The sequence below is a fragment of the Physeter macrocephalus genome, chromosome 10, assembly GCF_002837175.3.
Source record: "Physeter macrocephalus isolate SW-GA chromosome 10, ASM283717v5, whole genome shotgun sequence".
NCBI lineage: Eukaryota > Metazoa > Chordata > Mammalia > Artiodactyla > Physeteridae > Physeter > Physeter macrocephalus.
In genome coordinates, this window is record NC_041223.1 from 54209424 (window position 1) to 54237360 (window position 27937).

Consider the following 27937-nt stretch of genomic DNA (forward strand, 5'->3'; position numbering starts at 1 on the left):
ACTAAATATTCTGGTGCAGTTAATTTTTATAGTGCGGTAGATTGAACCTCTACCAGTTTGGTTCTCTTCTGGGGTATTCCAGGTTCAAATTCTCACCACTTCCTTTTCTTTCAAATTTAGGTTAAATTGGCAGGAGTACATTACGATTTACTCACAGTTATGGCTTACATGGTTTCTGTGTTATGGGTTAGGAGTCTTCTAACAAAACTACATGGAATATCTGTTTAGAGGAATTGTGCAAATTAGTACTTTTGAAATCTTTGACATAAATCAGATTATAGTGTAAGAGAAAGTCAGTACTTTTAATTTTTGCCAGTTCTGTTTTTTTAGATTTTCTTGCATATTAATAGATTCATCAGAAATAAGCAGTCTTGGAACCAGTTAATTCAGGGTGGTGTATTTGTTTGGAGTTAGTATAATACTTGCATCAAAATCGTTCTGACATAAGCATCTGCATTGATGATCCACGTATGGTCTATATACTTTGACAATAGATAGAAGTAAATAGTTATTTTACTCCTAAATTTTTCTGGCTTAGTTTTATTTCTAAAGATTGTTACAGGATAATTGTTAGCTATTGTATTATTTAGAATGCTCTTATGTTAATATTTTTTATATTTTTAAATCTTAAATATAAGTTTTAGAAATTATCATACTTAAATTTCCATCCTAACCCTTAGTATATCAGGAAAAAGTCATCATCATTTACTATATGAGACCAATGAACTTTAAAATATGTATGTGTGTGTGTGTGTATATATATATATATTTAAGTCACTTTATAAATAACTTAGAGAAGTATAAAGGAATGGCATTTAACGACTTTATTATAGAAATTTTAATAAGCGTTTAAATATAGAAATTCAAATTTTCACTCCATGTTTTCCTGGTTTCAAAGGTATATATATACCAGAAGTGGGCAATGTCCTCAATGCAAGTTACTGCTCATTAGTTGTCAAACATTCAAATAGATCTGTATGAGGTTCCAGCTTGTCATTACTTCTGGCTCTTCTTGCGTTTAACGGCAATGCTTTACAAAATTTAAAAAGCCCTAGATCGTGATTTTGTTGTAAAATAATTTCTTTATTACATGAGTAAACATCCTGAATGAACAGTCCAATTGTTTTTAATTTCTACATCATCTAATTCCTTCCAGTCATCTTTGTGTACAAATCTGGCTTTAATATTTGCCCACTTACTGTCATGTAAATTGCATCGTACAAATGGCATTAAAGATAGAATACTGATACACATCCTTTTAGCAAAATGGAATGGTCTAGGTTCTAGTCATGAAATACTGTATGAAGAAGTCCTTTCTTTTGAATGACTAAGTGGATAAGAATGCCATATGTCCTTAGAAATACATTGTTTATGCATTAGTTCTTGAGTTTTATAAAATTCACCTAGGATATCATCATCTAAAGACTCATAGTATGAGATTTCACTTATATGATCAGTTTACCAATGTCATTAAAGTCTAAAGTACTGCTGTCACTTTGCAAAAATCTTTTGATTTATCTAATTATGTAACGTCTTCCTCTGTCAATATAGGTGGAAAATAAGACATTTTGAATTTTCAGCTGTATTAATGAGAGATAAAAGCAGACTCCAAAGATGGGGTCTGCATCCTTATTTTATGCTTTTTGGAATATGGTATAATGTTTTAGGTGACAAAGTAAGAAAATGGAAGAAGGATGCATTATTATATCTTTCTTCTAGGCATAACATTATTCTTCCAAATTCTTATTATTTTAATCTTTTTTTTTAGTTAGGAATATAATTGATAAGTAATGATGAAATAATCCCTAGAGTGATGAAACAGCAAAACGTTTCAAGATAGAGGAAAAAAATAAGATCACTAAGATACCACAATATATCTTAGATTTGTAAAAGGGTCCAGTGAATTCATATGGCAGTTACTAGACAGACTAAGTTTTTTTCCTCTTTTTTCTTAAGTGAGTTTTCTCTGTGATTTTTGGAAGACTTTTAAGAAAGAATAAAAGGGGGGACTTCCTTGGTGGTCCAGTGGATAAGACTTCACCTTCCAGTGCAGGGGGTGCGGGTTTAATCCCTGGTGGGGGAGCTAAGAGCCCACATGCCTCACAGCCAAAAAACCAAAAACATAAAACAGAAGCAATATTGTAACAAATTCAGTAAAGACTTTAAAAATGGTCCATATCCAAAAAATCTTAACAAAAAAAGAATAAAAGTTATGAAGTATTAATCTTAAAATAGAGCTGCTCAGAAAAGAAGTTCAGAATCTAAAATTGGGCCCATTGGATCTTCATGGTATACCAAGGGTTAACTACTCTGTGGATCTTTGATTTATGCATTCAGCAGCTATTAGGTACTTTGTACAAGAGTCTGTGCACTTGCAGGCCTTTTTTTTTTTAATATTGAGGGTAAAAAAATAAATGATTATTATGAGTCTTTTTATGTTTAAATTTTATTCTAACTCAAATACTTGTTATTTAATTTTAAGGTTGTACTTGATTTTATGTGACTGTATAGATTACTTTAAGATAATATTTGATTTAACTTTAGAATTTGTATATAGTTCCATTTGTGAATGGTGGAGAACGTGTGCAACACTGAATTGCTAGTCATTTTATGGGGTTACTGGTGAATCTATCCAATAGGTCAACTACATAATTTGCTAAAGGGATTCTATAATTATATCTGCAGTGCTGCATAGAGTTTGGAAAGCAGTATGCTCTATTAGTTTAAGTACCCATATTCATTCTTAACCTAGTTGCACATAACTCAGAGGGACATGAAGACTAAAAAAAGGTCTAATTTGTAAAAGTGCAGGGCATTATGTAGAGCCTGTGCAATTTTAAGAGGTCAGAGAGAAAGATCAGAATTGGATAGAATCTATAACTTGTTTATAGTGCAATATTTTTGTTTTTTTAAATTAATATTTTTATTTCAGTTTTTAACTGAGACTGGAGTTTTTCCTGATTAGAGAATTTTCTAAAGGAAGCATTCTGTAATTTAGTTAATTCAAGATTTACTTCATTCCTAGTTATGAAGGATTTGTGTTAGATACTGACTTTCGATTAGAAGTTTGAGGGTTTTATTAAGAGATACATATATGACTAAAACTACTCACTGTTTTATTTTCCTAGCAGGGCATTCATCTTAAATTCATTCTAAATAAATATATGATCTCTAATGACTGATGATTTTTCCACAATTATATTATGTAGATGTAAGCCAACATAAATAGTATTAGCTAATATTTGAATCTTGATCAGGTCATGTATTTGGGTCACTCATTTGGAAGGAAATTAGATGTATTTTCAAAGTTTTCCACTCTTAAATCTAGGAGTAATTCATTAATATATAGGAAAGAACAGGACTGTACATAAAACCAGGCAGTCTTCTTTTTGTCTTTGTTGGAAGGATTATTTATTCTGATTTACTGATTAAGCTACTTTAGATTCTTTAAAAGGATGTAAAAAATAAGGTTTGTCCACTGAAATCTGCAAGGTTTGTATTGTTAACTTGTTTGTTACTAAATAATTTGCTTCACTGTGGGTAATGGTTATATTAGGAAATGTTCTCTCATTTAGGAAGTCCCAAATTTATTTATTTATTTTTCGGTACGCGGGCCTCTCACTGTTGTGGCCTCTCCCGTTGCGGAGCACAGGCTCCGGACGCGCTGGCTCAGCATCCATGGCTCACGGGCCCAGCCGCTCCGCGGCATGTGGGATCTTCCCGGACCGGGGGGCGAACCCGCGTCCCCTGCATCGGCAGGCGGACTCTCAACCGCTGCGCCACCAGGGAAGCCCCAAATTTATTATTTTTTTAAAAACTTTAGAATTAGGTTGCAAAAGAATATTCAGTGACTTTGGAAAATGTTCATATATTGTTATATGAAAAAAGCAGGTTATAGCAGTCTAAAGGATAAGCCTAATGTATATTTAGATATGTGTGCATAAAGAAAAGACTGGAAATTTAAATACTGTAATGTTAATAGTAGTAAGTACAAAATAGGTGATTGCATGCTTTTTTAAGTGCTCTTCTCAGTTCTTAACATTTTCTAAAATTTTAAGGTTTTTTTTTAACATCTTTATTGCAGTATAATTGTTTTACAATGGTGTGTTAGTTTCTGCTTTATAACAAAGTGAATCAGTTATACATATGATCCCATATCTCTTCCCTCTTGCATCTCCCTCCCTCCCACCCTCCCTGTCCCACCCCTCTAGAGAAAAACTGGTTTCCCAATATGAATGCTTGGATGATAATTAGATGTGGCAGTACTGACATAACAGTGCTCATGGCTGATAAAAGGTGCCTTAGTACAATTTCATTATGTGTATTGAGGATTCCCTGGGGAACGGTATGGTTAGAAGAAAAAAAAACACCTGATGCCTAGATACTATGCCATATTAGCCCAGGCAAGTAACTGTGATTTGTGATTAAAGTCCCCTGATATTTGATGTTGAAACATGCTGGAAATTTATTTTGGAGTTGTAGTTTAACTTTAAATATTTATTTTATCTTAAAATATACTCTTTCATTTTTAGGCATTATCCAATTGGTTTGCTCTTTGATCTTCTTGCATCAAGTTCAGCTCTTCCTTGGAACATCACAGTACATTTTAAGGTATAGTTTAAATAGCATTTCCCATTTGTCCCACTTGTGGTACTACTTAGTAAGTAGACTTAGAGTAGAATTTTTTTTTTTTAAGTTAAGTTGTTTATTGCTTTTCCCATGATACTTTTTATTTGCTAAGCTGCTATTAGTGTTTATAAAATGCCTTTCAATTTCTTCTTAACTCTTGACAGAACCATTTAAACATTTAATGTATAAGTGCCTATTCTTTGTTGGAGCTGGATACACTATGTTTAAAATTTATAATATTTCGGAATATTTATATTCATTTAAAAAAATCTCAAATAGGAAGAACAAAATCCTGAGTGCATGTGGGCGTGGGAATGGGGAAGGAGGCAACCTAACACTGAGTAAGTCTAAGGATCTTTTGATGGAATGAAAAGAAGCGTTAGGAGACAGAAATACAAAGACTTGATTTAAGTCTGTTTTGAGAAATATTAATTCCTGTAGTTTTTTTTTTTTTTTTTTGTGGTATGCGGGCCTCCCTCTGCTGTGGCCTCTCCCGTTGCGGAGCACAGGTTCCGGACGCGCAGGCTCAGCGGCCATGGCCCACGGGCCCAGCCGCTCCGCGGCATGTGGGATCCTCCCAGACCGGGGCGCGAACCCGGTTCCCCTGCATCGGCAGGCGGACGCGCAACCACCGCGCCACCAGGGAAGCCCCTAATTCCTGTAGTTTTTAAGAGTCCAGGCTAGGTTTATTGTAACTAATTTTGTCTCATTATTTTATAAAAATCTCATCCCTCTTTCTCACTAAACACCCTGATTCTCCATCCTCCACCCCACAAGCAAGTACCGCTGAAGGATTGAACCCCCTCTATTAGTTGATCACTAGGCAGTGATTCTCAAATGGTGACATATAGTGGGAGGGAGACATGCTAAGAGTTTGAAAAGTCATTTAGGTGTCTGATTTGCTTTCCCATTAGGGTCACTTATTCAAAGTCATTGCCCAAAGGTTCACCCAGTCTACCTAAGTTACTTTCCTTTCCGTTTTACTGAAATTGAATTTGTGGGGCGTCTGCATTTATTTCCCTATTATTTGCACTGATATACTTTGCACAGCACCATGCTACCACAGATGTTAGTTACCACAGAACCATACAGAGTGAGGACATCGTTCTAATATGCATGAGTTTCAGTTACCATGAAGAACAAGGACTGCCTGTATGTATAATAATTTAAATTTAGAATGGTAGGAAGGTAAAACTACTCCAAGCATAATAAGTGTCGAGGTTCCATATTGCCTAACAGGTCTTTCCCATATGTTGAAAAGCATTTCCAGTAATTAGATTGTGTGTGTGTGCGTGTGTGCGTGTGTGTGTGTATGTAGAATGCACTCTAAAAGACTTTGAAATCTAGGTTAAAATATATCATAGTTACCCACTTATTTATTCATTCAACAAATACTGAGAGCCTGCTGTGTGCCAGCCAGGCACTGTTCTAGGAGCCTGGGATATATGCGTGAATGATACAAAAGATACTCAAACAAATTTTATGGTACCTAGTTGGCATTGCCTGCTAGGCCCTCTGTAATTATTGGTCAAATTAGTTGATGGATTGTAATAATGATAGGAAAGGCTTAGAATTCTTATGATTGGTATAGTGTTATGGTTCTCAGAGTGCTTGATGGACCCACATCCATGGGGATTCCTATTTCCATAATAATATTAAGATGCTATCTGCCCTTTCCACTGTGTTTAAATTTGTACTGATCTGCAAAAGCGATGGTGAGCAAAACTTTTGGCACCTTAGCACAGAGCAAGGCCCTGTACCAAAATGTGCTAGCGGTCGTTGTATTCTTCACCACCACACACTAGGACTTTCCTGGGTGAAGCGGTACAAATTATTAATTATTGTTAATCTTGACTCTTAAGTACGTGTCTTTTTAATCTCATGTGGTGAAATGGGAATACACATAAAGCACTTCTGCTGTGTGCCAAATACGATGGTTGTCTTAAGGAAAAGCATTGTGCCCTTGTTTACTTTGAGAGCTAAATGAGCCACTTTTCTCATGAAACACCATTTTTTATTTGAAAGAGTGACTGACAAACTGTGGTTTATTCACACTTGGGTATTTGTTAGTTTCTTGAAAACAAACAAAGTGACCTCTCATTGCAGAGAAAACAACTGACAGTATTTGTTTCCAATGATAAGATTTGCACTTTTAAGTGAAAATTAGAATTTTGGAAAACATGTATCTGTCACGATGAGCTTGACAGCTTTATTATTCTCAAAGAATTTTCTGATGAGATTGGTGGTCATTTTAACAAATTGATTTTTGAGAAATTTTATATAGTGAAGTGTGAAAACGTTTGGAGAAGGCCTACCTTAATTCAGTAAACAGGTACTTTCCAAATGATCCATGCATTATGTTGAGAAATTATGCATGTGTGAAAGATCTGTTCAAAGTGCACGGCTGGCATCAGGAGTTTTAATGTAACAGAGGTCAAAATGTTTATTGATGTGTTTTCAGATTCCACATTAATGTTATAATAAACTATACTTATTGAATTGATGTAGTATGAAAAAAGAATATCCATAAATCTGAAAAGACTATTAAAATACTAGTTTTTCCAACTACATATTTTTATAAACCTGTATAATTACATACTTTAACCAAAACAACTGCATAGTATTGAATGTGGAAGCAAATAAGATAACTCCATCTACTTCCCATTAAGCCAGACATTATAAAGATATTTGCAAAACTGTACAGCAGTGCTGGTCTTCTCCCTAAATTGTTGTTGTTGTCGTCCTGGAAAATATAGTTATTTTTCACAAAAATACAGTTTTTGTGTTGACAGGTAATGGGTTTATTCTTGATATTTTAAAATGAATTGCTCTTTGGGATCCTTAGTAGGTCATACATTGTCTTCCCCGATGGAAAGTTTATTAGAGAAATTAAATAGAAAGCAGAATGTTAGGGGATGTTTTAAATTTGCTCCAACTACCAGCGTGTTTCTGTCAGCTGCTCTTACTCTTTCTGACCCTGGCCTGTGTTGGAGGAAAATTATTGCCCAGATTTCTTTCTCCTTATACTAAGTTACCTTTATTTAGGGTTATAAGACCTGGTTTACCACAGAGGTCGTCCTCAGGTATTTAATTGATAGCTTATACGGGCTGATGTAGGCCCACATCCCCTTGTAGTGCCTTATGGCTTTTGATTGATTATAATGAAACTGAGTAGGCATTAAATTTGCAGGTAGAAAAGCAATGCTTTTAGATAGAGGAAGCAGATTTTCTTTAAGTTTCTAGAAAATAGTTTCTCATCAACAGGTTAAATTTATCAAGTAACAACTTTCTGTCAATTGATGCATCAGTATTTTATCTTTCATGATTTTGTATTGAGTGTGTCAGATGATGTGTGTGCTTTAACCAGATTGCTTAGAATTTTTATTTTACAGTTGCTTTCAAAGATATTGATTTTAATTAGATTTTGTGCAACACTGAAGTCTCCAAGAGATTGCCCCACCTCCATCACACACATTTGGGTCAGTTCATAGTTCACACTGAATTCTTGGGGAGAAAACCTGTTAAAAATTTTTCGAAAGGACATATTTTCTCTAATTTTTAACTGACTTTGATGCTTGTCATTTGAATAGATTTATAATGTTTATAGTAAGTGAATTTTAATGTCTAGAGCAGTGCTTTTCAAAATTTAACGTACGTACAAATCACATGTGTGTCTTGCTAAAGTGCAGATTTTGATTCTGATTCCATAGGTTTGCGTTGAGGGCAGAGGTTCTGCATTTTTAACAAGTTCGCAGAGCTGTTGATCCACCAGACCATGGGTTGAATAACAAGAGTTTAGAAAACAATGCAGATTTAAAAGTTAGTGTTGGACTTCCCTGCTGGTGCAGTAGTTGAGAATCTGCCTGCCAATGCAGGGAATACGGGTTCGAGCCCAGGTCCGGGAAGATCCCACATGCCGCGGAGCAGCTAAGCCTGTGCACCACAACTACTGAGCCTGCACTCTAGAGCCCGCGAGCCACAACTACTGAAACCTGCGTGCCTAGAGCCTGTGCTCCACAACAAGAGAAGCCACCGCAATGAGAAGCCCATGCACCAGAGCGAAGAGTAGCCCCCGCTTGCCACAACTAGAGAAAAATCCATACGCAGAAACGAAGACCCAACACAGCCATAAATAAATAAATAAATAAAGTTATTTTTTTAAAAAGTGTTGTGTACAAAACCAAAAGGTTGTAAAGGATGATTCAGAAAATTGTTTTTGTAGGAATTTTTATATTATTTTTTGAATTCTGAGAGAGAAATATTATGCAATTGTAAAGTGTTAACTACTTTAAAACATGTAGATTTACTTCACTTTCTTTTTCTGTTTACCAAAACAGGAATGAAAAAGGTATCTTCTTCATGGTTTTCTTAATTAGCTTCAAGGATTTTTTTTTTTTTTTTTTTTGCGGTACGCTGGCCTCTCACTGCTGTGGTCTCTCCTGTTGCGGAACACAGGCTCCGGACGCGCAGGCTCAGCGGCCATGGCTCACGGGCCTAGCCGCTCCGCGGCATGTGGGATCCTCCCGGACCGGGGCATGAATCCGTGTCCCCTGCATCGGCAGGCGGACTCTCAACCACTGCGCCACCAGGGAAGCCCCAAGGACATTTTTGATTCCTAAATCTGATTAGCCTCCTGAGAAAATTATTTTATTTCTCTTTCTTCAGCTTTTATTTTTAAAAATTCAAACCTGTATTAGAAAGATTGAGAGTCGAACACCCACATACCTTTCACCTGGATTTGCCAATTGTTATTTTGCTACCTTTGCTTTATTTCTCTGTCTCTTTTTTTCTTTGATATTTCATTATTCCTATGGGCATTTTGCTTGCAAAGCTGCATTATAATCAAAAGGTTGCTTACAGTGTGTGCAGTTTTTAAAGAGGGAAGTTAGTAGTGTGATTCAGAAATTTAGTAACATCAAATGAAGAGAGTGAGCTCTTTAAAATGCTCAGGTCTATTGCATATCTATCCTTAAAAAAATTAATGGAGTAAAAAAAACCCAACAATAATTAGGTGTTTTTCTTTTTCTCTTAATAAAATGGTGCTAAACTGATTTATTTAGGTTTTGAAAAGAACAGACATTTAAATTTTGAATCTTGACAGTGATAATTAGGGGTCAGAGCTCACATTTGCTAGGCAAAATTGGGTCAGCATTAAGGTAGGTGTTTCTGTGTAAAACACTGCTGAATGATTGTGACCAGAGAAACTTAGGTTTTTGGATCAAGGCACTCTATCTTTCCTATGGTGCATGGGAAGGCACTACCACTGGTCCTGGCTATACTTGTAGGACTGACCACACCCTTTTTCTGATGGACAAGTTTTCTTACTAGGCCAAGAGCCACTGTTTCTCTCTCTAAGGTAATTTACCATGTCCCTGCTCCTTCCACTGTGTGTTGATGACATAGATCTGAGGTAGCTTTCCTTGTTCTTAAGTGCACTTCATGGTCTCTCCTATGCTTCTGCTGCCTGTACTTCCCAGCTCTATATATTGGTGGCTGTCTTGAAGTATTTTATCAATAATGTATTATATTATCTGTCTATCACAGTGGGACAGGTCACCAGAAATGTAGCAGCTTAAAACAGCACACATTTATTATCGCACAGTTTCTGTGGGTCAGGCTTACCTGGATCCTCAGCTTAGTGTCTCACAAGGCTGTAGTCAAGCTATTGACTGGCCTGTATTCTTGCCTCAAGACTTGAAAATCTGCTTCCAAGTTCACTCAGGTTGCTGGCAGAGTTCATTTCTTTGTGATTGTCGGACTAAGGGATATATCTTCTTGTTGACTGTTAGCTAGAGGCCGTACTCAGCACCTACAGGCTGCTTGAAGTCCCTTGCCATGTGGATTTTCCCAGCATGGTGGCGTACTTCATTGAGTCAACAAAAAGAGCCTCTAGAGCTAGTCTGTTAGCAAGACCAGAGTTATATAACATGACTTAATCACAGGAGTAGTATCCCATAATCTCTGCCACATTTATTTTTAATTTTTAATTTATTTTTGGCTGCTTTGGGTCTTTGTTGCTGCGTGTGGGCTTTCTCTAGTTGCGGTGGGAGGGGGCTACTCTTCATTGTGGTGCGCGGGCTTCTCATTGCGGTGGCTTCTCTTGTTGTGGAGCACAGGCTGTAGGCCTGCAGGCCTACAGTAGTTGCAGGCCAGTAGTTGCAGCACGTGGGCTCAGTAGCTGCGGCGCACAGGCTCTAGAGCGCAGGCTCAGTAGTTGTGGCGCATGGGCTTAGTTTCTCCACGGCACGTGGGATCTTCCAGGACCAGGGATTGAACCCGTGTTCCCTGTATTGGCAGGCGGATTCTTAACCACTGTGCCACCAGGGAAGTCCCTTTGCCATATTCTTTTTATTAATGCAGATCACAGGTCCTACCTACACTCCAGGGGAAGGGATTACAGAAAGGTGTGGACACCAAGAGGTTGAGATCACAGAGGGTCACACATACTTCAAACTTTATGAAATAAGGTTTGTTTAGTCATTAAATTAGGTATCAAATATTTATTGGGGTTAACATCTGCTTTAATCTCTGACAGAGTAAGTGGATTGTATTTTTCCTCTAGTCATAAGCAGCTATAAAGCCAGACAAAGTATATGAAGTAGAGCTGTTTTCAGGCACTGGATATATAGAGAGAGAACAAACTGGATGAGCCCCACATTTAGCCCATCTCTGTGCTTCAGGGTAATTGGCTAACTATGTCATGGGGAGTGGAACTCAAGCAGAGCAAGGAAGTTCTACTGAACTGAGGGTGCAGAGACTAGAGTTCTGGGCTGCTGAAGCAGCTGGAACTTGTTAGGTTGTTGAAGAAGAGGGTACGCACAGAAGTATGAGTTCCCCAAGAGTGCTTGGCTGAGGGTTGGGCTGCACACATGTAGGTGATGTTCCTTAAGGCCTAGTAGAGAGTGCATGTTAGGGGCTTAAAAGTGGGAGAAATATCATAATACCTGGAGATGTTGGAGTTCAGCCCATCCAGAGTGGAGAAACACCTAGTTAATATACTAGATATTAATCTTAGATTCCTGAAAGGCTGTGCTTTTGGAAAGGTTTGGCAAGTTATGGCCTGTGTGCCAGATCTGGGCCACTGACTGTTTTTATATGTCCTGTGATCTAAGGATGGTTTTTATATTTGTTAGTGGCTGAAAAGAAATTAAAAGAAGAATAATATTTTGTGACATGTGAAAATGATGTGGAATATAAATTCTAGTGATCATAAATAATGGATGGATGCAGCCAGCCATGTTAATTCATTTACATACTGCTTTTGGACTACAACAGCAGAGTTGAGTGCTGGCTATAGACATTGTATGGCCCACAAATAATACATTTACCATCTTGCTCTTTACAGACAAAGTTGAACTCCTCTTTCAGAGTAAGGATTGCTCTGGATCTTCCCTAATAAAGCCTAAAGTTAAGCCTTTTTAAGATCAAGGAGAGGCTCCAGGCAGAACAAACTCAACAAGAAAGACAGTATAATCTAGAATCCTTACACCATATTCACAATGTTTAGCATACAATCGTCTATTACTAGACATGCAAATAAGCAGGGAAACTTGAACCATATCAAGGGGAAAAATGCTGTCAGTAGACATTGACCCTGAGATAACCCACATTTGGAATTAGCAAAAAATGAATTAAAGCAACTATTAAAAACTCAGTGACTTAAGATGACAAAATTGCAGAACTGAAAAGAACAGTATCTGAAATTAAAAGTTCACTGATGGACTTAACAGTGAATTGGAGATGGCATAAGAAAGCTTCTGTGGACTTGACAGATCCATAGAAATTATCCAATGTAAAGAACTGAGAGAAGAAAATTGGAGGAAGGTGGGGACAGAGTCCCAGTGACTTCTGGGATAATATCAAGCAGTCTAACATACATGTAATTGGAGTCCTAGAAGGAAAGGAAGGAGGGCATGGGTCAGAAAGAAAATTTTAAGAAATATGATTTGACTCACATTTCCTGGTTTCAAAGCAACAGTAAACACAACTACATGGTACCAGCAACTAAAGTACAAGCAACCAAAGAAAAAAATAGATAAATTGGACCTCATCAAAATGAAATATTTTCTGTGCTTCAAAGGAAATGAAAAGACAACCCACAGAATAGGAGAAAATATTTGCAAAATTATATATTTAATATGGTCTGGTGTCCCGAATATATAAGGAACTGTTAGAATTTAGTAATAAAAAGGTAAATAACCCAATTAAAAATGGAAAAAGGATCTGAGTAGACATTGCTCCAAAGAAGATATATAAATGGCCAGTAAGCATATGAAAAGAAACCAAGCATAATTATTTATAGTTGCCAAGACATGGAAAAAAACCTCAGTGTCCATCAACAGATGAATGGATAAGGAAGATGCAGTATATATATACAATGGGATACTACTCAGCCATAAAAAAGAATGAAATTTTGCCATTTGCAGCAACATGGATAGACTTGGAGGGCATTATGCTAAGTGATATAAGTCAGAGAAAGATAAATACTGTATGATGTCACTTACGTGTGGAATCTAAAAAATAGGATAAACTAGTGAATATGACATAAAAGAAGGAGATTCACAGATACAGAGAACAAACAAGTGGTTACCAGTGTTGGGGGAGAGGAGACATAGAGGTGGGGGAAGTGGGAGGTACAAACTCTTGGGTGTTAGATAGGCTCAAGGATGTACTGTGCAACACGGGGAATATAGCCAGTATTTTGTAATAACTGTAAATGGAAAGTAACCTTTAAAAATTGTATAAAAATAAAAAATGAAAAAAACCCACAAAACCTCAGCATAATTAGTCATTAGGGAACTGCAAATAAATACCTCAGTGAGTTACCCCTTCATGCCCACTAAAATAGCTATAATCAAAATGTTGGACAATAACAGGTGTTGGAGAGAGTGGGCTAATCGGTACTTTTCATATGTTAAGTGTTACTGTTGTGAATGTAAAATGCTGCAGCTGCTTTGGAGAACAATCTGGCAATTCCCTCAAATGATTAAGACCTGCCTTATGACCCACCAACTCCATTCATAGTTATATACACAAGGGAATTGAAAACATGTCTACCCATCAACTTGTACATGGTTGTTCATAGCAGCTTTAGTCATAAGAACCAAGAAGTGGAAGCAGTCCAGATGCTTATCAACTGATGAATGGATATACAAAATGTATATCCATACAATGGAATATAGTTTGGCCATGAAAAGGAACGGAGTACTGTTACATGCTATAGCACAGATGAACCTTGAAACATACTGAGCCTGAGCAAAAGGAGGCAGACTCAAAAGGCTGCACTTTATATGATTCATTATATGAAACGTCCAAAATATGCAAATCCATAGAGACAGAAAGTTGAGTAGTGGTTTTCAAGAGCTGGAGGGAGGACAGAATGGGGAGTGACTGCTTACAGATATGAGGTTTGTTTCTGAGTGTTGAAAATATTATGTAATTAGGTAGCAGTAATGGTTGTACAGCTTGTGAATAGAGTTGTTCCTGGGTGTCAGTGGGGGGTTAGTTCCATGACCCCCCTCTCCAGAACAAAACCCACTGGATGCTGAAGTCCCTTATATAAAATGGTGTAGTACAGTCAACCCTCCGTATCCACAAGTTCTGCATCCACAGATAAAACCAACTGCATTTTTTTATTTTTTTATTTATTTTATTTTTTTTTTGGCGGTACGCGGGCCTCTCACTGCTGTGGCCTCTTCCGCTGCGGAGCGCAGGCTCTGGACGCGCAGGCTCAGCGGCCATGGCTCACGGGCCCAGCCGCTCTGCAGCATGTGGGATCTTCCCGGACCGGGGCACGAACCCGCGTCCCCTGCATCGGCAGGCGGACTGTCAACCACTGCGCCACCAGGGAAGCCCAAACCAACTGCATTTTGATCCATGGTTGGTTGAATACATGGATGAAGAAGCCGCAGGTATGGAGGGCAACTGCATACTAAAAACTACCGAGTTCTAGTCTTTAAAATGGTCAGTTTTAAGTGAATTGTATATGAACTATATCTCAATTTTTTAAAAAAGAAATAATGATTAATAATTTTCCAAATTTGGGGGAGAAAAGTCTTTGTGTTAAAGAAGGTCAGCAAATCTAAAGCAAGTAACTATATAGAAAGCCACATCCAAGCACATCATAAACTGCTGAAAACCAGTTATAAACAGAAAATCTTGAAAGAAGCCACCAAAAAAATGACGCAAGAGAACAGTAGGTTAATGATGGGTGACTTCTCATCAAATAGTGAAGAACAAAAGGAACAAATAGTGAAGAACAAAAGAAAATGGAATGATGTCTTAAAGCACTGGAAGAAGCTACAGGCAGGAATGAAGAACACTAGAAATGGTAAATAAATGATAAATAGAAAAAATTACCTCTTTTAACTTCTTTAAAAGAGAAATGACAGTTTAAGGCAAGAATAATATAATTTTAAGGAAGGATTAATAATGTCTGTAAGTAAAATATGTGACCACACTTATCTAAAGGATGAGGCCACTAAATCTTCAGTTAGCTATGGGTCAAAGAAGAAATCACAAGGGAAATTTTAAAAGTATTTCAAACTGAATGATAATGGAAACACAACATATTGAAGTTTGTGGGAGTCACCCTAAGCAGTGCTTAGAGGGAATTAAAAACTTTCTATAGTAGGAAAACATAATTTCTGATACCAGGAATGAAAAAATGGGATGTTTCTACAGATCCTGTAAACATTAATAGGATAGTAAGAAATATCATGAACAACTTTATGCCAGAAAATTTGACAAATGGACAAATTCAATGAAAAGAAGAAGTAGCAGATATGAATAGCCCCTGAATATATGTAGAAGTTAGATTTGTAATTTAAAAAAAAATCCTCACAAAGTAAAATTCCTTGCCTAGTTTCGTGATTGGTGAATTCTATCAAATGTTCAAGGAATAAATAATGTCAATCTGTAGGCTTTTTCCAGAAATAGAAGAGGAGGGAATATTTTCCAATTTGTTTTACAGGCCAGAATAACTCTGATACCAAAACCTATTAAAGATATTAAAGGAAAATTGCAGACCAGTATTTCTAATGAACTTGGATGCAGACACTCTCAAGAAAATACAAGCAAATCGATTGTAGCAACATATAAAAAGGACAATACACCATGACCATGTTGAGATTGTCCCACAAATACAAGGGTGACTCAACTTCATTATCAATGAATCGATTTAATTCATTTCAGCATATTAGCAGAAAAAAGAGAAATCATGATTTGATGAATAGATGCAAAAAAAGCTTTTGACAAAACTCAGTACCTGTTGTTCATCAAAACTCTTAGCAAGCTTAGGAATAGAAGGGAATTGTCTCAATTTGACAAAGACTAAATATGAGAAGCCTACAGCTGAAATCATGCTAAATGGTGGTTTACTGAATGTTTCACCCTAAGATCAGGAAAAAGGCAAGAGTGTCTGCTTTCACCACTTCTATATAGTTTTGCTCTACTGCAAGATACATGTTCCTAAAAAGTACTGTGTTGTTAAAAATCAGAGGAAACCCCAAAACTCCATTAATGACAAATGAAAAAGATAGGAACCTAATAAAAGCACAATTTTACATATGTTAAATGGTTAAGGAATACGTAAGTACTAAAATGAATATGGCACTCTCTGTTGCAAAAGACTGGAAATTTGCTGTTGAAATGAGCATTGGAAAGGATTGCAGCTTGTTAGTTATTGTGAAGTGATAGGAGGAAGGTTATCTGAAATCAGACAAAATTGTAACAGGATGTGGGTGAGTGTAGCTCATAGTATGAATTAAAGTAGTGGATCCATTTCTGAGGTGTGTGTGTGTTTTGTGTGTTCTGATGTGGTTTGGTTTAGCTGGGTGCATTTTTTGTCTTCACCTACTATTGTGGACAATGTTTACAAAAGTAAACATGAAATATACATTGTTCAAATTGTTCCCTAATATATCATTCACTTTGGAACACATCCAAAAGATCTAAACAGACATATATATGCACACACACATATATATGTGTATATATATGAACAGATATATGTATGTTATGTATATGTATGTTCATATGGGAATAACCAGTTAGCACATGAAATGGTGCTCACCATCATCAGTCATCAGGGAAATGTGTATTAAAAACCAAAATGAGATGTTGCTTCACACTCAGTAGAATGACTAAAATTAAAAATACAGTACCGAAAAAAAAGGAATTCCCTGGTGGTCCAGTGGTTAGAACTTGGCACTTTCACTGCCCTGGGGCAGGTTCAATCTCTGGTCAGGGAACTAAGATCCCGCAAGCCACACGGTGCAGCAAAAAAAAAAAATTCTGACAGTACTAAGTTTGAGGAATATAGTAACCAGAACTCTCTTACATTGCTGGAGGGAGTGTAAAATTGTACTTTCATCTTGGAAAATAGTTTGGCAGTTTTTAAATAAAGTTAGACATAAACTTTCTATATGACAACATTTGTGTTTCAAGGTATATACTCAAGAAAAATGAAAACATGTTTTCAGAAGACCTGTACACTAATGTTCATAGCAACTTTCTTAATAGTAGCCAAAATTGCATATAATCTTAATGTCTACTAACAGGGTTTTGGATTAATAGATGGTGGTATATCCATTCAGTTGTACACTACTATGCAATAAAAAGTAACTACGGATACATGCAGTAGCAAAAATGAATCTCAAAAACATGCTAAGTGAAAGATGCTAGAGTACACAGTACCGCACATTGTATGATTCTGTTGGTATGTGATTATCTTATAGGCAAACCTAATCTCTGGTGATACAAATCAGATCAGTGGTAGCTGAGGTTCAGAATGGGGGAACTGATTGCACAGGACACCAAGGAACTTTTTAGAAGGTGATGGTAATGTTCTATATCTTGTTTGGGCTGACAGTTACGCAGTATCAAAATTCATCTAACTGTATGCGTAAAATTTCTTCATTTGGCTGTATGTGAAATCATATCTCAATAAAGTTACTTATTTTTAAAAGTTTATTGAGATGACACAGACTTGAGAACAGTCTTGGTCTCTGTCTTGTGGAGCTTTAAGACTACAGTGACATAAGAATATAAATGATATTATAGAGTCAAGTATAAGGACTTTGTGAACATGACCTAGACTTGGGGAGTAAGGGAAATTTCCTGAAGGAAGTGATATCAAAACTGAATCTGAATTTTGAGGAGGATTTTTTTGGGGGGTAGGCGTGTAGGTGGTTGAGAGATAGGCAGGGAGAGTGTGCCAGACAGAAGAAATAGTTTGTGTAAAGGACAGAAAAGAGAGTATGGCTGAAAGAATGTCTGAGCAGATGACAGATATTCAGGATCATTGGAGCAGAGACTGTATGTGGGAGAGAAGGGAAAGAGAATGGAGTATGTGAAATGCGAGTAAGAAATTATGCTGGAGAGGTTAGCAGAGTGAGAAATCATTCGAATGTTGAAAGCATTAGAAGTTTGATTTTATCCTAAAAGTAGAGCAGAGCAGCTGAGTGAGAAGACCAGATTTGCATTTTAGAAAGATCACCATGACTCCAAATGTGAAAAATGAATTAAAGAGGGTAAGATTTTGGGCATGGGATCCAGTCACGAGGTTTTTCAGAAATTTCACATAGTTGTTAATTTGTACTAGGAAAGTGGCATTGGGAATGTTGAAAGTGAATGGATTCAGATCTATTTAGGATGTAGATTCAACAGAACTTGATTGGATGTGGGAGACGGGGAGAAGGAGGAATCAGCAGTACGTGGGAAATGTTTTTTTGTTTTGCTCTATTGTCATAATAGAGCTTGTAATATTATTATTAATAGACTGAAAAGGCTTTTTTTCCCAGTAACTTTGTAAGTAGTTTTAGTGTTTCGTTTAGTGTTATTTGGTTATCTCTAATGCGTCTGGACATACTCCAGACTGCCTGGATTAATATTTTAATTAAAGGACACAGGTAATAATATATAAGTAAAATGAACCTTTCAGGAAAAAAGTGAAATTAGATCTAGTTTATTAGGATTCTGACTTGGAAGATTAATGAAAGCAAGTAAACATGGTGTTAAAGTCGCTGCCTTTATTTGCAAGAATTTGGACTGAAAAGATATGCACTTAAACACAACTGCTCATGTATATGAGAAGAGATTTAGAAATGTAATGTAACAAATCAAGATTCTGCTTGTAATTTTATTGTGAAGCTTTCAAAAAAACGATTTCCCACCCCAGCCCAAGCTAATCATGGAAAGAAGAGCATTTCATGAGTAGAAGCTGTGGGGGCTTTGGCTGAGACATCTGACACTGTATTCATTGCCACAATTAATTCAACTGCTGTGGCTGCCTAAGCAGGTATCTCTGTTTTTCTGTTACTGCTCTCATGCTTCCCCTGAGTTCATTTCATTAAAGAGTTCATCTGGAGATAGGGCATTCTCTGTTGAAGGGTAGGTGTACAAACATGCACTCTCTTAATAGACCCCCTCTTTTGCTATAAAGACTAGGCATTTGGAATTGTCAGCTATCAATTATAGGTGTCAGCATTGGTTAAGTTTAGAAACCTGCAAAGCAGTGGAAGTCTGGGAAAAGCAAAACCTCAGTACCTTCTCTGGTTACAAGAGCCATTGAAGGAATTAGCAGCCTATGATGATGCAACACTAAAAAATGGCGGGATTTTTTTCCTCCTGATTTTTCAAACCAGTGGTTTGAGAGATCCTAACTCCTTTTTTTCATAATCAGCTTGTATACAATTTTAAGAAATTCTAACGGTATTTAAGCTTAAATAGGTCATAAATTAAAGTACATGAAAACAATATTTTCTTTGGAATATGAACTTTTATATTTTCTGCCACTCATTCATAACCAAAGTGGATAATTAGCAGTGTAGTGAACTGTACAACAAGGGTCCCCAGCCTGTTAGGAACTGAGCCGCACAGCAGGAGGTGAGTGGTGGGCAAGCGGGCGAAGCTTCATTACCCCCTGAACCTCCCCGCCCAAATCCCTTCCCGGGAAAAACTGGTCCCTGGTGCCAAAAAGGTTGGGGACTGCTGTACAATAACTGAAAAAGCCCTTCTAGACTTCCCTGGCGGTCCAGTGGCTAAGACTCCGCCGTTCCACTGCAGGGGGTGCAGGTTCTATCCCTGGTTGGTTGGGGAGCAAAGATCCCACATGCTGCACGGCCTAAAAAAGTAAAAAATAAAGCATTGGTCTGAAAAAGCCCTTCTAATTTTATAGATCAAGTGTAACAAAATTGAAATTTTCTTAAATCATAATGCTAATCATTATCATATTGCTAATCCATTTGTCTGTAATAGAATTGATATGATGTACACTTAATTCTTTGTCCTGGTCAGGAATCCAGGGCAAATCCCTTCAGTCTAGCTGATTCAAAGCAAATACAGCTGATTGTAAAGTTGCTTAAGGCAGGGACACTCTCTCTGCTGTCCATATCCTCTCTCATCTTTTAGTTTTATCTGTCCCTCATATTCTCCTTTTGCCTTTTCATTCTTAAGACATTTTATATTTTCTCCTATTCTTTGCCTTTGTGTGCCTGTGTTTGAAAGCATCCATCTTAATTCTTTATGGACTTCTAGTTCAAGAGCACCATGAAACTGGAATCCATTTGTACCTAGAGAGACAATTTGATTGTCTCAGCTGTTTCCTTCTGCTCTAGGCAACTGTGACCAGCGGGTAGTTATATAGTGGCTTACCATTTACTCAGCAGAAACTGTGAGGCTGGATTCTATGAAAATAGAAGGAGGTGTGACTGATTATTTGCGTTTAAAAAATATGCTTTAGGAGATAGCCATAGGTTGTCAAGTGCCTTTTCCTTTGGTAGGAGGGCATCTGTGGTAAGTTTCCTAATCATTCAGGAGCTTTCCATGACTTGGATAATTGAATGTTGTCTATTAATACAATAACGTGAGTGGCTATAACTAATGCTATTTTCTACCATTATTATTTGACTCCATTTTTATTAAAGGACTTATAGAACAATATCTTTTTTTGGTAAGATAATGTTCAAATATAATCATTAAGTACATATTTAGGTCTTAGGGAGGAAGTGGTATTGCATGGTGGTTTAAGAGCTGGGACTGTTGAGTCAGACTAATTCTAGCTCCACCACTAGCAAGCTGTACAATTCTATCCACTCCAAGAGCTTTATTTATATATTTTTTATCTGTAAAATAACAATAACAATAGTGGTTACCTCAAGAGTTGTTAGGAAAATTAAATGATTTAATCCATATTAAAGTCTTAGTACAATGTTTGTCACATACTAAGTGTTCAATTAGAGTTAGCTATTATTGTTAATATCTTTCTTTTTTTCGGTGAAAAGTACATGTCATCTCATTTACATAACTGCTTATTTGTCAGTGATCATTGCCTCAACTGCCTAAAAGATTCAGTGAAGGTAAAGAATGTAAATTTAGCTATTTGACCTTACATTTTAACAGCTTTGTTAAGCTCTAATTGACCTAAAGGAAACTATGCATGTTAAAAGTGTACACTTTGATAAGTTTATATATTTGTTTACCTGTTGACATTTAGGTTGCTTCCTGTGTTTTTACTGCTACAAATAAAGCTGCTGTGAACATTCACGTACAAGTCTTTGTGTAGACATATGCTTTTATTCCTCTTAAGTAAATACCTAGTTGTAGAATGACAGGATCAGATGTTTGCTTTTTTAGAAGAAACTACCAAACTGTTTTCCACAGTGTTTGTACCATTTTACATTTCCATCCACATTCTTGCCAATACTAGGTATGGTCAGTCAAAAAGCTATTTTTAAAATTCTTGCTCTTTCATATCTTTTTTCATGTTGTATAAATGCATACCATATCACATGAGGATTATTTGGAAAAAGTGCAGAATATGCCAGACAGCTAAAGATTTTTAAGTTAATTTTAAAAAGTATTTGGAGTTATACTAAAATCTCTTTATTGCAAAGGTAAGAAGTGGTTTGCTTAAAATATTGGAAAATTGCAGGAGATAACAGTTCTTTGAAGAGCTAATTTTGTAATGTGTGTACCTGTTTTATATGTGTATTTTTTCTTCCTTTGGTAGAGTTTTCCAGAAAAGGACCTTCTGCACTGTCCATCTAAGGATGTAATTGAAGCTCATTTTATGTCTTGTGTGAAAGAAGCGGATGCTTTAAAGCACAAAAGTCAAGTAATTAATGAAATGCAGAAAAAAGATCACAAGCAACTCTGGATGGGTTTACAAAATGGTAACTATAACAATATTTAATTTCATAATACCACTTTATGAAGTATGAAGTAACTATAATTCTGTGAGTAATTGGTACATCTTAGGGTTGGTGGTACAAGTTTAAATTCCAGCCTCTGTGCACAAAATTTCACAAAGAAGCTACCTTTGGTCATACCTTTCTTACATTGTACCCTTCTAGCATTCCTCTCTTCCTGGATTCCCTAGCATTAGAAAGATTGCTTTGCCCATAATATAAGACAGTATAAACTTCCTGTGTTTAGCTTCTGGAAAAAGTGCCGTGCCCTTAGTCCTAGTCACGATCCTTCTGGAATTGCAACTGAATACCCTGTGTATGTACCAAAATACTTCCGCCTGAGTAGGGCACAATCTCTAGTCTCTGCTTTCTCAGAACAGGAAGCCTTGCTTTGTGCTCAGATTCTCTCTCTCCTGGCTGGGATTTAGAAAATACACTCAGGGAAAAAGCTGAGGGGAATCTGCAATTTACTGATGTATTCTTCTTCTCTTAGCCATCATAGTTCCTTAATGTTGCCTGCATTGATTGCCCTCCCGTGCCTACACACAGTTCTGTATGCAGGCAGTTCTCACTTTGCATAGGTCAAATATGCATGAATTTCAGTTAACATGCTTTAGTTAAATAATGCCAGTTCCCCAACAATGTGGCTCAAATTTAATTTGTCATGGTGTATTAACTGTGAATAATCACATAAAGTACAATTACGTAAGAGTTAGCTCTTCAGTCCAGTCATTATGTAACAACAGATACATGTCATGATCAGTGACCGGTCACTTTCTTTCAGTGTCTGTCAGTGAATCGTAGTTATGCCGCTGTTATTTAATTCACTCACAGACAGCAAAGCATGCAGTTGTGTTGCCTCCTTGTGTCCATTGATAAGCCCACATAACATTTTGTAAAACTGGATAATTGAAAGAGGGAATTAGCCAAGAAAGATGAAAGTGTAGCAAAGAAACAAAAAGTGATAATGCTGGAAGTGAAATTTGAATAGAAGGTAGTGGAATTATAGAAGACATAGCTAACTGTGGGGCTGTTGACACTACCACCATTTGAGAGACTTTAGATATGCAGCCCCAGGAGCTTAGTGAAGGCAAACTCTTCCACACAAATGAGGCAAGTGGTTGTGATGAAAAGGATGACGTTATCCCAGAGGGAGTGATACTGGCAAAAATATCACATTAAAGGAACAGGGATATCTCATGGTGTTGAAAGTGCAAGTAACATGTTTGAAGTTGATCCAAACTTAGAAAGGAGTATGATAATTTGCCAAGGTTTAGGAAAGATGCTTGCTTGTAAGAAAGCAGGCACTATTCAAACTGTGCTTAAGATTTTTACAAATAAAGCACTTTAATTCTCCCTGTTTCTAATGCTTTAATTAGTGTACTGTTAAACACAGTACTAAATAAATATTAGTTTTATTTACTTTTTTCATTTTCCTGTACATTTATAACCATCAGAGTTTTTAATATTTTGACAATTTTCTAAAAGATCACAAAACAATCATAAATTTTCCCATTAACTATTAAGATCACTTTGCATGGTTTTATGTTGCATGGTCATTTTTCCAGTCCTGCACTACTGTGCAAAGCAAGGACTGTCTGTATTTTGTCCACCTTCGATAGTTGTTTTTGGACAAGGAGTTGGTACAATATAAGCTGCTCTTTCATGGCAACAACTAGAATAAGAGAAGACCCCTCTTTTCCCCTTAAAAAAAAAAATGATACAGTTTTATCTGTTGGATTATATCATTACCATTTCACAGACTTGTCTGTAGTTATTTTATATTTATTAAACTTTCATTATGCAAAATACAGGGCATTATCTGTGACTTCATTAGTACAAAAGGTATGTATTTTATGACAGTGTGTCCTGAAAATTAAATTTTCACATTTCTTATAAGTTTCTTAGACTTGACCCAAGTTACATGGAGTTGCTCCTTAGTTTCATATTTGTACCTCTGATATTTCTCAATTAGGTTGTAAGGTTTGTAAAAGGAAGGCACCAGGCCTTTCACTTCATTTATATTACTGAGTACACATATTCTTATTAAGTGATCAAAAGAGTTTACAACCCCTTAAGAAGGTGTACTTTTTCCTTTTTCTGGCTGGCTATTTGTAGATGAAGTGACATTTTAGGAGGCTTGTGAATAAGAGGATTGCTTAAATGGAAGAAGACAGGAATGTTCTAAAGAGAGAAGAGATCTGAGAGTAATTTGTCTTCAGAATTTAAGTAAATAGTTTAGATGAACTTTTAAGTAGATGTTCTTGAAATCTATTGTGAGCATGGTGAGTCAGCTATAGAGAGCCCAGGGATTCAGCAGAGGATTCTAAAAATGATTGAACTGTTTCAGTTGGGGCATTAGAGGATTAGGTATGGAGGGTGATGGGTAAGAGTTGTGGAAGTAACAAAGATGTGGTTTTTAGTCTCAGCTCTTCTGGTAGCTCCTTAGGGCAAGTCACTCAATCCCTTTTAGCTTCAGTTTCTTTATCTGTAAAATAAGAGAATACCTGCTATGTTTTCCTATAAATGTTTTTAGAAGCTTTAACAAAACACTAATACAGTTTATGTGAAAGTGTTTGAAAGGAAGTAAAGCTGTCTTGATAAAAAGAATTATTGAGAAGTCACTTGGAGACTCTAGAACAGGGGTTGGCAAAAAGTGTGTTCATGAGCCAGCCACCTGTTTTTGTAAATAAAGATTTATTAGAACCCTGCCACACCAATTCATTTATGTAACATCTATGGCTACTTTCATGCTACAACAGCTGAGTTAAATAGTTGTGATCAAAAAACAAACAACCCAATCCAAAAATGGGCAGAAGACCTAAATAGACATTTCTCCAAAGAAGACATACAGATTGCCAACAAACACATGAAAGGGTGCTCAACATCAGTAATCATTAAAGAAATGCAAATCAGAACTACAATGAGGTATCACCCCACACCAGTCAGAATGGCCATCATCAAAAAATCTACAAACAATAAATGCTGGAGAGAGGGTGGAGAAAAGGGAACCCTCTTGCACTGTTGGTGGGAATGTAAATTGATACACTAATGAACCTAGAGGCAGGACAGGAATAAAGACACAGACCTACTAGAGAATGGACTTGAGGACACAGAGGGAAATGGGAAGGGTAAGCTGAGATGAAGTGAGAGAGTGGCATGGACAGATTATTCACTACCAAGTGTAAAATAGATAGCTAGTGGGAAGCAGCTGCATAGCACAGGGAGATCAGCTCTGTGCTTTGTGTCCACCTAGAGGGGTGGGATAGGGAGGGTGGGAGGGAGACGCAAAAGGAAGGGTATATGGGGATATATGTATATGTATGGGTGATTCAATTTTGTTATACAGCAGCAGCTAACACAACAATGTAAAGCAATTATACTCCAATAAAGATGTTAAAAAAAAAAGTCAAAAAAAAATAGTTGTGAAAGAGACCATGTGGCCCACAGCTTAAAGTATTTACTCTCTAACCCTTTTAGAAAACATTTGCCAGCCTATAGAAGGTTGATTAAACCAACAGCTTGTATTTATCATTGATCTGAAGCATGACTCACAGTGTCACATATTCAGAGCTTGGTATAACTTAACGTATCAGACTTAGTCTAATAACTGCTTCATTGCTATTTTTTTAATATAAAAGAATATATATTTTTATAAAATTCCTTTTTTCCTATTTTTGTCTTAGCTTATATTCTTTCTTGGATATATGACTATTTTAAAGTTATTTTTATTAATTAACTTTTATTAAATTACTTTTCAAATTGAGTTTCATTAAATCCAACTTAAAATGGTATGTGGTTAAAATATATTTTGTTCCTTCTTTTAGCTATAAATTATTTTTGTAGCTATTATGTTTGGTTTTATTGGTACTGCTAATGATTAAGTTTACACACTCAAAATCCTACATGTGGTATCCTGTGGAGACCTTGATAGTTTATTTTCTACTTTTAAAAATTGAAATATACATTTAGAAAATCTTTGGCTGGGTAGAGGTTGTTTGTAGAAAATATATTTTGGGGTAAAATGTTGAATGTTACCTACATTAAGGTAAATTGGTGAAAGGTGGGTATAGTAGTTCATTCTGTTCCTTCTGCCTAGAATAACCTTTCCCTCCCTTTTTGTCTATTTAATTCTTACTTAATGTTTTAATGCTCATCTGTCTTGTCACCCTCTAAGTGAAAACTTCCCTCTTTCATTTTTTTTTAGCCAACAAACTATTTATTGAACATCTAATATGTGCCTGACACTATGCTAGGAGCTAGTGATCATCCAGCAGTGATAGAACAAACATGAATCCTGTTTTTTTGAAGCTACAGCCAAGTGGAGGCAGAACTATTTATATTTTCATGCTCTCATGGCTCCTTGTCCATTCATATGCATTCTTGCTCTCATAATTCACTCTCTGGTATAGTTATGGTTTATGTATTCTGCTAGAATATAAATTTCTCTTGGTTAGAGTGTATCATGCATTTTCTGTATCCCCAGCACCTAGTATATTCTTAGGCATAGAATGGACAAAATAAATATTGACTGAGTGACTCCTTTATTTTAATCCTATCTAGTATAACAAGGAAATACTGTTAACAGCTTTTTATAAATAAATATTAGTATAAAATAGAGGAAGTACCTTTAAAATTTTCAATTATGGAAGTGGATTTTATGTTTAAGAATTTTTCCATCCAAAAGAAAGTCTTACAGATGTGTTAGGGCAAAGACATTTCACCTGTTGGTTAGTGTAATTGTAAACTGGTCAGAATTGAGACAAAGCAGATGGTAAATTTATTTCATTCAGAACTGCACCTGTACAGCATAGCAACTAAACGATTTAAACAATTTTTGAATACTTTCAAATGCTAATTTTAATTTTTCAGATCTCTGTGAAAGAGAAATAAGAAAAGCTTTTGAAACCAAGAAAGCTCATTTAAGACATACTGTGCCTTTCAGTGTTTTTTATGGGTTTTCATTTTAGATATAAAAGTATTTAACCTCCCTGTGAAACAAAGGTAATGACCACAAAAAAAGAGAAGAAAGTAGCATTTTTATTATTTATGAGGCACTTGTCACTATATTTGCAGGCTATTTTCTATTAAATGTCATAGCTAGAGATTTGAGGAAATCTCTAAAAAATATTTTTAGCATAATATATGACTTAGTTTTCAGCTTTGGTTTTCTGAGTATACAAAAAAGAAAAGATGGCATCAAATAAATTCCATAGACCTTCAAATAAATGCAAGTTTTCACTGCTAAATATTGAAAATTTACATTGTTTATAAAGTATGGTTAATCCTTTTGAGCTAAGTAATTTTTTAGAGAAATCAATTATTTGGTAGTGTACCGTTTTAACTTAAAACTGGTTTTTAAGAGGAAATAGTGGTTAGCTTAAGGTGAATTTTATGATAAGTCATAGCATTTTGAAAATACTTTGGTGGGTGATGCAAAAGAAACACAATGGTTCTAACAGGCTTATATGATAGAGACAGTTGGGTTGTGATTGCATTGCTTTGTTTTTATAAGTTGCAATGTAGTAGTATAAGTAATGGACTGAGAATCTCTTGGTCCGAGAAGGAGCATTGGATCATTAACATATGCTCCGAAGGAGCATTGATCTTTCTTTGTTTAACTCCTGTTGATTGTGTGGCCATGGCAGATCACTCTTCTGAGATGGAGTTTTCTTATAAATGTCAAGGTGATGATACCTCACAAGACTCAGCTTCAAAGACTGTCCAGTGGTAATCACTTACACCTGAATTCTGGTGATTAGATATTCTTGATTCCAGAGGATTTCCTGCAAGAATAATTATTGTTTATTTCCCCACCTCTCTCTCTCTCTCCCTCCCTCTCTCTCTCTCTCTCTCTCTCTCTCTCTCTCTCCCCCCGTCTTTCTCTCTTTCCCTCTCCCTCTTTCCCTCTCTTCCTCCCTGGTCCTTTCAAGCAGGACTTAGGTAAAAGGCAATAGATAACTTTCTAGAAATAAATGTGGTGTCATAGAAAGACTACTAAAATAGAAAGACAAGAGATTTTTGGACTTAACTCTGTATGTTGAAGCTTCCATTTCTCTGCTGTTATCACAGTGTCAGTACTGTTCTAATGTGTAGGTGGTGTGGAAGGAGATTCCTAA

General features: G+C 36.3%; 1 protein-coding gene across 5 annotated transcripts in view; it reads left to right on the forward strand.

Annotated features, from left to right (window-relative positions):
* The window catches only part of ATG5 (autophagy related 5), a 124558-nt gene that overhangs the window by 17860 nt on the left and 78761 nt on the right, over positions 1-27937 (forward strand). For all 5 annotated transcript variants that reach the window (XM_024115566.3, XM_028494610.2, XM_028494608.2 and 2 more), the window contains exons 4-5: positions 4533-4611; positions 21641-21803. In XM_024115566.3, the coding sequence (XP_023971334.1) occupies positions 4533-4611; positions 21641-21803 (242 nt within the window). The remainder of the gene's footprint in view (positions 1-4532; positions 4612-21640; positions 21804-27937) is intronic.